Source organism: Saccostrea echinata, unplaced genomic scaffold, assembly GCF_033153115.1.
Source record: "Saccostrea echinata isolate AGI-Se365-2 ecotype Australia unplaced genomic scaffold, CSIRO_AGI_Sech_v1 ptg000025l, whole genome shotgun sequence".
NCBI lineage: Eukaryota > Metazoa > Mollusca > Bivalvia > Ostreida > Ostreidae > Saccostrea > Saccostrea echinata.
This window is the reverse complement of record NW_026889774.1, coordinates 19,515,829-19,529,208: the sequence shown is the minus strand read 5'-3', so window position 1 is coordinate 19,529,208 and position 13,380 is coordinate 19,515,829. Positions and strand designations below refer to the sequence as shown.

At 31.1% G+C, this 13,380-nt stretch overlaps 1 protein-coding gene across 2 annotated transcripts; it reads right to left on the bottom strand.

Moving 5' to 3' along the window:
- Positions 1-2,809: 2,809 nt before the first annotated feature.
- Positions 2,810-12,924, bottom strand: LOC133192689 (follistatin-related protein 1-like). Of its 2 annotated transcripts, XM_061328682.1 has the most exons (10): positions 12,784-12,923; positions 11,656-11,709; positions 11,165-11,186; positions 9,306-9,518; positions 8,480-8,608; positions 7,862-8,009; positions 7,476-7,588; positions 6,560-6,623; positions 3,679-3,737; positions 2,810-3,344 (listed from the first exon to the last, which is right to left on the bottom strand). In XM_061328682.1, the coding sequence occupies exons 1-10, from the start codon at positions 12,805-12,807 to the stop codon at positions 3,262-3,264; spliced, it is 909 nt and encodes a 302-aa protein (XP_061184666.1). In that variant the 5' UTR covers positions 12,808-12,923; the 3' UTR covers positions 2,810-3,261. The 2 variants fall into 2 exon arrangements, with proteins under 2 accessions (XP_061184666.1, XP_061184667.1); XM_061328683.1 differs by lacking the exon at positions 3,679-3,737 and having other exon boundaries at positions 3,269-3,344; positions 12,784-12,924.
- Between the last annotated feature and the right edge of the window lie 456 nt (positions 12,925-13,380).

Here is a 13,380-nt window from a genome sequence, read left to right as displayed (position 1 = left end):
GTGTTTTTACATTTGATTGATTTTATTGCTTTAAATCATAGAAAAATATTGATAAAGTATTGATTTGAAAATATCGATCAAGCATGATAGTTAAAGATATTGATTTAGTAATCTCGACATTGAACAATAAAAAATTATGAATAGTAGTTAAATCGATATAAATATGCTACTTTTTCTAGGGGAAAAGTGTGAAGAACTAACTTCGCGGGAAAATTCTTATGAAACATCATTTCACTCGGGATTTAGTGACGGCACGTGTACATTGTATCTTTTGTAAAGTGTCAATTATTTGCTATATCTTTGGTTCCAGTTTTTGGCATCTTTTTAGTTCTTCCAAGTCTTTTTTATTTAAATATTTTTGATTTTCAACGTTTCGGCTTGAGCATCACTGAAGAGACATAATTTGTCGAAATGCGCATCTGGTGCATCAAAATTGGAACCGTGTATGATTTACATGATTATAGAGAGGTTCAAAAACTTTTGAACAAGAAGGGATTGGGGGAGGCATGAGCAGTAAAATTGTCCCCGATGAAACAAATATCAATTAACATAATTCTAATTAATAAGAATCAAATATATGCAAGTCTAGTAATAAGATTATATTTTTTTTATTAATAGAAATCATCAATCTTCTTTTGAAATGAAATATGAAGATAACGAATAGAAATTAAGCTCAGAAGTCTATTAAAACAATACAAATTTGGATCGGAGCAAACACCGACCTCTTAAAACATCAGATATTATGAAATATTATAAAAATATTATAAAATATTACAAAGGTGAAACTGTGACCAAGTGGTAAACCTAAAGATCCGCCACATAGACATGAACCTCCACCCCCCCCCCCAAAAAAAAACTGAATCATGACAGACTATCAGATAAAATGTCAAATCTTAGAATGATGCAATATCACTTTTGCTTCATTGCAGACAATCTGCATAAGCTTAGTTACAAAGTTAAAGGGAGGGGGTGTCAAGCAAGTAAAATATCAGTATTTGACAGGCAAAAAGAAAAAAAGAGATTTGGTAATCCAACTACGAATATTGGAGGAGAGGGAACAAAGATACTCCTGTCCCTCTCCCTCTTCAAAGGTGGTAGTGGGGACAGTAGCCGCTAGGACTACGCCTATGATTTGCTTGTATCTCCCCACCCCCTTCTTAAAAACATTGCTGAATCTCAAAAATAATATAAGTAATACATTTTAATCGTATATGATTGCAAATACATGGTACAGGTGCTGTCTCTAAATCCCGAGTGAAGTGACGTTTCATAAGAATTCCCGCTCCCGCGAAGTTAATTCAATAACAATATTTTCTCACATTTCCCTCGGAAATTTTAATATGTTTTCATCGATATAACTATAATTTATTGCTACATAACGGATTTTTATATCGATCTGATTAAATCTCTTGCTTTGGTCAATATTTTCAAATCCATATTTTATTTTAGATGGCGCATCTGAGCTAAAAAATAATAATAGGTAATTGAATGTTGTTATACATGATAGAGGTTATTTACGTTCAAATTAAAATTTCCATCGATTTTGAATTTAAATAACCTCACGTTTCTATAGTTAAATTGACTTTGTCTGTTATTTAAATGTGGAGTTGGTAAATAAATCGGATATTGTTTTAAATTTGAAACACAATTGATTTAATTGTGTAATTTACAGGAAAGTCCTTACCGTACAAATAGAAAGATCTTTTTAATTTTGGTTATCTGAACTTATCAAACAATACGCCATATATGGCTTCAAGTCGATATAACTTATATCAATTAAATTAATCAAATAAAAAAGGTGCCTAAATACGAACACAAAATCACGCAGTCATAAAATAATTACTTGAAAAACGGTAGATTGTTTATGCGTAACGCAGTGGGCAGTATTTCATTCATATTTTGACAGACTCAATTACGAAAATGAAGGAAGTGATAATAAAATTTTCGGAATCATAAACACATAATCTGCTTCGAGAGATCAGTTTTTTGTGCTTTTAATTGGAGTTACATCCTTTGTACTGATCAATCTGTTTTATTTCACGTTATCATCCTGTGATCGGTGACTGCAAATTGATTTTTTAGTATTAACTAAATTTCTTAGATCACTATATATAAACCGAGGTCCCGTGTCGCAGTAAGTGTTAACACGCAAAAAGATCCCTTACTGCTAAATGCCCTTAGTGCCAAATATAGAAATAAATTTGCAGCCCTGCAAGGGGTGGCGTCTCCATATGAGTGAAAAATTCTCGATAGGGAAAACTTCATTGTATTACGTTCCAATAATCTCAACACTTCTTTTTAATACAATAGTCATGTAATTTGATATAAAAAGCATAGGCAACCACTAAATATTTACATTTTTAAAAACAAATTCTTTATCCAAGATAAAACTAAAAATAAGGTAATACGTAGCTTTATATTCTACTAAAACGATTTGTTCAGCATCTGACAGAACCCTATGCTTTCTTGCTCTATGTTATTTAGTAATACACTGGGGGGCGGGACTTGAAGAGATTTCTCATTATTGACTAAATTATTAATTTTATTGAATCAAGGATCAGGTGGAAATGTAAATATAAGGAAAAACTGTCTTGTTTTATGGTAGATGATGATCAATTAGTTTGCTCTCGTGATAATTTTTTAAGCAAACTGATGGACTAAATCATAAAAAAACGAGACAATTATTCCTTAAGTAAGTGCAATTAAAACTAATATTTACAAATAATGTCATAATCTTTATGGCAAATTTGCAAATTGCAATTTGATTGAAAATGGATTCTTTATTAATCAAAGATAAAAGATTCTGGATTTTATTCAAATGCTTCGGAACAGATGAGAATGAATTGACATTTAAAAAAATGTTTCGTTGCTTGAGTCTGTCAACCTATGTCATGTCAAGGCCATATCATTAACAACAAAAATATTTCGATTCAGATTTTAGTGTTAAGTACATTTGTAAGTGAATACATGCACCGTACAAATTGATAATTTATATGCTGAACATATTCATATATGGAATATCTAAACAAAAAAGTAAGCAAACATACATGTACACTGTACATGTATATTATCATTTTAGCATCAGTTAACTTTTCATTGAACAGATCTTGAAGATGAAAAGGTATGTCTGCAAGAGGATTATATTTTAGACATAATAGATAATCAGTAATTAAATTTAAATGATATCACTACATTAAAATGATTTCTTTAAATGTACATAAAAAAACGAAATCCCCACACAAAAGTACTTTATAAGACTTTTCATTTCGTTGTCTTCGCCAACAATTCTTTTATCATTTTTAGGATGTTCTTTTGGTATTTTGAAGGTGTAGATGTTTCTTTACCTGTAAAGATATATTTGAAGCAACATGTTTAGAAAGCTGTTGTGATTCTTAATAAGTCTTTATGGTCTTTGAATATTAATGATTACATAAATGCTGAACATTATACAGAGGGCAGGTTGATATTCCTTAAAACATGTTTACATATGCAGTAACATGCATAATACTTTCATTTGGGGAACAGTACACACTCCCATACTGGGACAAAAAAGATTTCTTTATAAAAACTCTCAGATTTATTATATGAATGTTATATTTTATTATATTATATTTAAATAAGAAATGAAATGACTTTGGGATACATATACTTTGAGTTATTGCAAAATAGAAAATAAACCTTCAACAGTCTTTGAGCAGTCATGTGCCGAACAGGCCATTTTCCCATCTCTACAAACACTGTTTAAAAAGAAGATAACACATTATTTTACTTGTAAAATTTAAAAAAAACCCCACTTTTCAACGAAGAGGCGTATACACCTCTGAGTATTATTATATGTTCTTTTTTGTTACATACCCCATTGTAAAATCAGAGAGTCCACATGCATCTTCACTCAAGCCAAAGGCAACGATTTGGACAAATTTAAATCTACACTATGTGAGAACATTTCATATGAATGAAAAAAATCATCAAAGTCTCTTTGGAAATAAATTAAAAAAAAAACCCTCTAATAATATGTCACAAAGTACTGCAACCAAAAGCTTAATTCTGAGTAACTTAATTTATGACCTCAACCCTGCACAGAGGTCATGATTTTAATAAACTTAAATCTAGACTACAAGACGATATTATTATTCTTTTTTTTTTTTTTTATCAATTATCTGTTATCTATTTTTGACTATTGGTAGCTTTGAATTTTTCAGATCATTTAATATATAAATATAATAAAATATCTGGTTTTTTTCTTCGAAATATTTAATTAACATTATCTTGTTATTTCTAAACTGTTTTCAAAATGTCTTAAAAATAAATAAAACAAAAACTGTGATATTGACAATTCAATTGATTTCAAATAAGATTTTATAGGAAACACTACCCTCTCATATCTTGCACAAATACCTAGTAAGGTAGCTCGACTTTTTGTGACGAAACTTGTAAAAGTAGCAATACTTCAATGACAAATTCTAAGGAAAAGTTATATATTATTGAGGAAAGTGTCGACTGGCCTTAAAAAGATTTAGTCTACATTTTTTTCTCTGCATATTAATAAAAGATTCTTTGATATAAATTTGAAAAGGTGTAGCCTTATTTGTTTGTTTTGTTTGTTGTTTAACATCCCTCTTGAGAATTTTTCACTCATATGGAGACGCCACCACTTACCGGTGGAGAGCTGCAAATTTTGACCTAAACTTGGCACTCTGGGCCATTAAGCAGTGAGGGATCTTTATCATGCCAGCACTTACTGCGACACGGCACCTCGGTTTATACGGTCTTATCCGAAGGACCGGTCTCCACGTCCCACAGTGGGATTCGAACCCGCGACGTAAGGATCAACTCCTTACTCCGCAACTCTAGAACAAACGCTCTAACCACTGCGCCGAGCGGGCGACTGTGTAGCCTTGACTGTAGTTACCGGAAAATTTTCTAAAATTTCTTTCACTATAAATTTTCTATGTAAATGTTTGGGTTCTCTTTGTGTGGCCTATCTTTGCCCAGGAAACCATGATTTGAATAAATATGAATCTACATATAGGGAATTGCTTGTGTTAAGGTTTTTCAACATGAGGCTCTCTAGATGATTCTTTTAAAAAGAGGTTTCCTATAATTTCCATGTTAAACTATGGATACCCTTTGTGGTCCCATCTTTATCACAGGGTCATGGTTTGAATGATATCTATGGTCCTAATACTTTTAGGATGCTTGCAACTAAAATGGACTTATGTAGGCTTGTAATGATCCTTGCAGATATTCCTTTTATATTTTTATGCTAAAGACACTGTACTCTTTCTTTTTGGCGCGTCCTTGCGCCGGTGACAATAATGAGCAGATTAAGGTTATATAAGGATGCTTACATAAAGTTTTCTCATTTTCGCTCCTTGGTCTTTAAGAATGTTTGTATGATCCAATCTTATCTTTTATTCATTTTTAATTATCTCCTTTTGAAAAGGTGCATACATGTAAGCTAGTGTTAATAGTGTTTAGTCTTTTGTGCAACACTTTCTCTCTATTATTTATGATATTGTACGTTAAATGTTGATAAATTGTATATTACTCTTGGCATCATTTAACAATTTTTTGTGTAAATCCTAAATTTGAACGCATTCCAAATTTTTAAGAATTTTTCCAAGGTCATAATGCTTAATTGCATTTTTTCAATTGTCCAAAACCGAAGAATTAATTTTATTCGTAGAAAAAAAATATTCATTGATTGCTAAAAGAAATACAGGTCCGGGGGACGTAATTTCTAAAATAGACTTAATTATTCGTTGACGTTTTAAATTTTTGGGTAAGCACTTCACATGAAATCTGCGAATATTTAACAACTTCGAAATATAATGATTCCATAGTAATTGACAAAACCAAACAACTCTGATTATTTGTATCTCATATTATCAAATAATATATGCATGTTTTTGATTTTATATAACAACAAATAAATCAGAGGTATCTAATGAGACTGTAGCTCTTTTTTATTTCTATAAAAGAAGGGAAAGGTAGCAGAATTATTTTGATTTGTTTTTAACTTCTACCGAATTCTATTGAAATCAATTCAAAACATTGGAGGAGTAACTTTTTGAGGATTTTCACAATTTTTTGATTAAGTATCTATGGCAACACCAATAAAATAGAATTAAGAGCCATGGTTAAATGACTTGAGTTTTAACGAAATAAGACCTGACCTTTGGGAGGAGTAAAAAGATCTACGTAATTAATATTGTTCCTTATGTAAAGATTGCAATATTTTTCAAAGTTCATCGAAATTTCAAACATATACAGAACATTATCTATCAAGGCGAAGATGAACTAGACTCTAAGTTAATTGAAACCAAAACAAAACTTAAAGAAAATGGCTGATCTATTTGACTTTTGTCAAAAAAAAAATATGTTCAATTCATACGTTTTACCTTGCCAAAACTCAAACATCCTAATTAAAAAGAATGCACAGAATTTGAAATTTCATTTGACTCTATTGTTCACTTTATCATATGAAAAGATGAGGTCTAATTAGAATGCCAGTGACGATCTCTTATTTGATAAGAAATAAAGTCAAAGAACTTACCATGTATTACACTCTCTCCGCGTGGATTCGCCATCCGAGTAATGAATTCCAGACAAGAGACAGCCTGGGGACAAGTATATTTAAAATGATCATGTAAAAAGAAACAATAATTGCAACAATTTGAATTATGAAATATTGAGATAATGAACAGTATTCAAGCTCAAAGCCCATTAAAACAATAATAAACGGGAGCAGAGCAAACACGGACCTCCAAAACATCAGAGGTGGGATAAGGTGCCATGGAGGAGTGAGCATCCTCTGTCGAACTGTCACACCCGCCGTGTGCTCCTTGTCATGATTGGGAAATAACGGAAAAATCTGTCGACAATTTAGTGTGTAAATAATATTTTATTTTTAAACAAAACATTCACAAAAAATGGCTACGGATTTAGTTGTGATATATGGCAAGAGTTTTTTTTTGAGAGGGTATAGCGGAGAACAAACCCTTGGCTTCCAAGGAGTGATTTGGAATGTCGCTGAAAATAGCTGAAATGAACTGAAGGACATTTACGTTTTAAAAAACACTCCTTGAAAACTATTTAAAGTAAGTGATTATGGCTAAGAAGTGAAAGTCTTCCGATAATGTGATATGTTTTCACCGTCTTATTTACAGTTATTTACATGTTCGTGCTTTGTTAGATTATTTTATTTATCTTTTGAATGATCAATGTTTAATACAATGGTTACTTAGGAAAAACCCACTAATCAAAATCACATGAAAAAAAAACTTTCTTTAATAAGACTATTTTTATCTTTTGAATGATCAATGTATCAAAAATGATCATTACTTAGAAAAAAATCCAATAATCACAAACACGTATTAAAAAAAAACTTTCTTTAATCAGTTACGATTGTTAACTCTCTTGCATGGTTTCTATTGTTTAGCAGGGAAGTGCTCGATCAAATCGGGTTTTACCTTTTGAAAATGGAATCAGTTCTGGCTTTAGCAGTTCTGTGAACTCTGTCTGGTCTAGTTTGTAGTCTTTGTTACTATCCACCATATCAATCATGGCGTCTATACACGCTATCCTTCAGAAAATATTCCCATTCAATATACATGTGCCTTAGTATAATAGAATTCATCCAAATTTTTCCTTTTTCATTCTTTTGATATTTAGATATAAAAAATAATAGACATTGTTCACTTGAACTTAAAGGGGTTTTTATTTTCAGATATGAATGTTGGAAAATTATTATTTAGAATTTAATATATATATATATATATATATATATATATATATATATATATATATATATATATATATATATATATATATATATATATATATATATATATAATACTTTTGTCGGAAACTTTTAGAGATGTCTGTTGATTTGTCGTTTCGTTTTTGTCTGATGTAATGGTATATTTCATCTGACGTTATGTAAATATTCATGTCGCTGTCCACAGATTTGAAGTAGGTTTTTGCTCTTTTCGAAACAATGTCATCTAAAATGAAAATTTAGAAAATTACAATCCATTGTTAATCAATGTGTTAATAAATTGATGTGTAAGATGAGATGTGTATTCTGAAAAAACATTAACAATCTCAAAGCAATTTTTTCTTATCGTGCAATTTCAATTGATTCCTCAAATGGGTTATACTGCTCTGAAATTTTATTGAACAGAAATTTGACATACATTGGATAAGGCACAGAATCTTAAACATTAAACATTAATTGACCGCGTGGTTCGAGGTCAAACTGCGTTTTGTCAAACTGTTTGGGTAGAAGGCAACAGTTTGCGGGTTTGGCAAAACGCTTCTGTCCAAGAACCCAGTCAATATATTTTTTTCTTTTTATCATAGATGTACTTGTTGAATTGTGTAGGATGACCCCGCCTTAGCTGAAGATTAAGGAATATATATGTTTACATTCTGTAGATTTCAACCCCAAACCCCTCTGTTTCTTATGCTTTACCTCTCCCATTTCTTAGCATTAGCTCCATAAGGAAAATTTTTCTCATGTAGACTCTGGCATCATCTTTACACTTCAAAGGTTTCCAAGTGCTGTTCTTAAGCTTTTTAATTTCCATTTCCTTGTTGCTCACTGTAAAGGTAATTCATAATTTCTTATTGTGGTCTAACGAAAAATACTCATACTAAAGATCCATTAATCTTTGTTTTTACCTCATTCATAAGAGAGATGCACGGAGTACGCGGGCTTATTTCAATTTATAATGAGGTATATTTGTCTTAATTAGCATGGAAAATATGCAATGCCAAGAAAGGGCCACGATATTTTAGTTCTTTTTTTCTAACTTCATGATCCTATCCAGTGATTATTTAATATTTCTTTGTAAACAATGCCTCTATAATGTTATGCTTGTCAAATTAACTGTTTTAATGAATAATAAAATAACAAATCTTTGTTTGCATACAATATTTATAATGTATTTAATTTATGGGGAAAGCGTGAAAACAAACAACCCACTCTATGTGTAACTTAAAAAAGACGAGAGAGAGAGAGATGATAAATCCTTTCCATGGATAAGAAAAATCATGAATTTTAAATATAAATTATGTAAAAGAAAAGGTGAGTATGCTCTATATATGATTTAATGTTTTTGTTTAAAAATAAACAAATTATTAAAATAAATTAGATACTACCTGAATACATAATAAACCCCTTTAAAAAGGTTAAATACTTAATATGAGCTACACATAAGACAAATAAAAATTATTCCAGTAGAGTAACACAGGCTGCACACGAGAGAGAGAGAGAGAGAGAGGACACAAACACTGACCTACACATGGGCCTTTCTCTGTGACTTTAATGTGTCTCTGTTCTATACAGGCAGTGCGGTGAAGAGAGCACGGGTTATGATAGGTACGTCCATCATTTCCACACACCAGGTGCATGTGGTCAGGGCAATAACTTACACACTGACACGTGGCTACCTTGTTTATTACAACACACTGCCTCCCAGCTCTGCACAGTTTCAAAAAGCAAATGTCTTCTGCAATTGTAATTGAAAGAAACCCATATACACATAGGCTCATTTAATGTTGACTTTAGAAAAATACATGATACGCAGTATGATTTCAACTAACTTTAAACAAAAATGTCATATGACTTACATAACATAATTAAGTTTTAAATAAAAATATTCGTATTTTTTTCCAAAGACATTTTAGAAACCGTATTCCATTCGTCTTTTGAGTATATTTGCAATGAAATGTATGGAGATAAAGAACAGTATTCAAGCTCAAAAGTCCATTAAACAATACAAATTTAAAAAAAAAAAAAAAAAAAAAACACGATGTATTTGTGAAACTGAAACACTGATGCCCCCGTATGGCAGCTCATGGCGAAGGTAAAGGTTCACAATTGCAAGTCAAACTCTAGATTTAGAGATCAAAAACGTTAGTACCCAAACAAAGGTCTTGTCTCGAGGAATATTCCTGTGAAAAATAAAAGCCCTAGCATCAACCGTTCAAAAGTTATGGCGAAGGTTAAAGTTTTTCAAAAGTAAGTAAAACGTCAAAGTCAATTGGGAAGGTCATGTCACAAGTGATACACATGTTCGTGAAATATGAAAGCCCTAGAACGAAACGTTCAAAGGTTATGGCCAAGGTTAAAGTTTTTTCAAAAGTAGGTTAAACTCCAAGGTCAAGGTCAATTGGTCAAAATTGTTGGTATCCAAAGGAAGGTCTTGTCACAAGGAATATACATTTGAAGTTTTGAAAGCCCTTACACCAACTGTTCAAAAGTTATGGCCAAGATTAAATTTTTTCAAAAGTAGCTCAAACTCCAAGGTCGATGTCAAAGGGTCAATGTTGTAGTTATCTAAAGGAAGGTCTTGTCACAAGAAAAACACAAGTAAAGTATGAATGCCCTAGCACCAACTGTTGAAAAGTTATGGCCAAGTAAGTCAAACTCAAAGGTCAAGGTCAAACATGTTGGTATCCACAAAAAGGTCTTGTCACAAGGAATACACATGTGAAGTATGAAAATCCTAGCCCTAATTATTCAAATGTTATGGCCAAGGTTATTTTTTTTCAAAATTAAAGTAGGTCAAACTCCAAGGTCAAAAGATAGGGTCAAAGTTGTTGGTATCTAAAGGAAGGTCTTGTCACAAGAAATACACTTGTGAAGTTTGAAAGCTCTAGCATCATTTGTTCAAAAGTTATGGCCAAGGTTAAAGTCTCATAAATTTTTGCAAAAGTGGGTCAAACTCCAAGGTCAAGAGGTCAAATGTAATGTTACCCAAAGAAAGGTCTTGTAACAAGGGATACACATGTGAAATATAAAAGCCATAGCTCCAACCATTCAAAAGTTATAGGCAAGGTTAAAGTTTTTGCGGACAGACAGACAGACAAACAGACGGACGGACAGGGCAAAAACTATATGCCTCCGAATCTTCGATTACGGGGGCATAAAAATTAATCTTTCAAATATCTATCATTCAAATCAACAATGCATATCGTTAAAAAAGGCAATTGTACGTATTTGCTGTATCATAAAGGAGCTTTAAGTTATGGATATTTGAATTATTTCATAGAAGCATGAATTAATTTGAAATGGGATTATCACTTTAAATTACAATGTTTTTGCTACGTAGAAAAACAGAGACACCACACAGATCTCATATAACATGCATACCATCTGTCATCGTCACATTTGTCTGAAACATGAAAAAGAAACATATCACGGGAACTTATCATTCGAATAAAGTTAGAGAATAGGTTTTTTAATTGTCGTAATACAAATAAAAACCTAAATATATGTCATTTGAATACCTAATTGGAAATAAGTAATCAAATCATGCGGATGAACACATGTTAATGATACTATTTTTATAATGAATGACAAATAATCCCTAAACGACAATAATACATGTGAAAACAGTTATCTGTTTTCCTGCTTTCAAGTTAATCAGGGAAAGTGAACAAAAGAACTTAAATTTTTGCTTGACCATATGTACCACCTCAAGACTTCTTGATAGAATAAACAAATTAACAGTTCTTGGATAAATAGATGTTATCGAAAACATTCATTAAATGTGTCAATTGCGTAAACATGAATTTATGTATCATGAGTTTTATTGCAAATACAACATTCCAATAACTAATATTTAGAAGCGTGGATCTTACCTCACTTAGACAGTGTGCAAGTTGACACAGGAAAAATATAGCAAGGAGCAACCGCTAAAACGCAAAAAAATGTATATATATATATATATATATAAATACTACCAGACTCAGGCACCATTATATGAAAAATGGAAGAAAAAAAGGAACAAGAATTGAACACACAATATTTATCTCTTCTCAAATCTTAGGCATTAAAATTGAATGGAACTGCCAATGAAAATTGAATAAGACAAAACAGTAGTTTTTTGAATATTAATGAAGAGAGACAAAAACATATTTCCAAGAAAAATATCTCGGTTAACCTTTTATTTCTATAATCAGGCACTTTGAACGTCACATTTATGTATATAACAAAGATATTCCACGACCACTTTTAAAAACAATAAATGACGCTAAAAGAATGCGGAAAGAAATTGTTAAAAGACAAATAAACAAAGTCACTGGAATTTCAAAAAAATCTCAAATACTTCATTGTATATTGATGATATATTACACAAACTATGCAAGTGATAATGCTGGTTATAAAATAGTGGTTTTCAGCATTCATTACGCAGAAAGTGAAGGCAAGGTATTATAATAATAACTTCAGGACGCGTTACTCGTCTTACAAAATCATAAAGCTGAATATTGAACCACAACAGAGGTGAGTTAGAGAGTGTAAAATAGATCTTATTAATACATATACATATTCAAACACTTTGTAATGTTATAGATTACAAAAAAAAATACTTTAAAGAAAATATGACCTCTTAAAGCATGTTTGAAGTTTATTGAGAATACATACTAAAAAGTATAAATCACTTGTTCATTATATGTGTGATATTATTGACATGTATGTATTCTAAGTGAATCTGTATTTTAAGACATCATATTGAAGAACAAATGACTGATACATTCTGTTTTGTCATTTATGACTTGTTTCCAATATGTCACGCTTACCTTAGGCTGTTTTCGACAACCATGGATTCTCACCTTTTTTAATGGCGAATAAGAAACAAACAAATACATTTTTATCTTACTTCACCTTACACGTATCGTCAAGTTCATTTATTTCTTTCTCAACTGTTTCCGAAATAAAAGAAGTATCCGAAAAATATAAGTATATTAGGAACAAAAACTTAACCTTACCTTAAAATTGTGTATTACCATCATTGTCCCGGTGGGATTGACTAATTATATAACAGAATTTCCTATCTTGACAGACAAAAGACATCAAATTGTCAACGTATGTCATGCATCGAAAGTCCACCTGTTTTAAGGTTGTTAATGAATGAAAAGGGAGATAATTACTCATTCAGTGTGAATTAAGCAGAGAATGCAAATGATTTTTTATACTATTTTACGATTTCCTGTTCACATCTTTCTTGTCAGTTCTATCCTATTGGTCATAAAATTTTAACTTTGATACAATTCAACATCTTCCCAAACAAAACGTTTGACTCATGCTTCGAAATAAAAAAGAAATCACCTTTTGATGAGTGCTTATGGACATAGAAATCAATCATTGAAGTCTGCAAGTATAAAAGAAATATATCCATCGACAAAAAGATCTTAAGAAAATATATCACATAAAGGTTAAAACATTAAGTTGTTCTATTTCATTTTCAAGATAGGGTACTTATCATTTTCCCCCGAGGAAAAATGTTTAACAGAACAAAGTATTGATTAAAAAAAACACTGTTGCTTATTTAAATTGGGGAAAACATGTTCAATTACTTTTTCTTG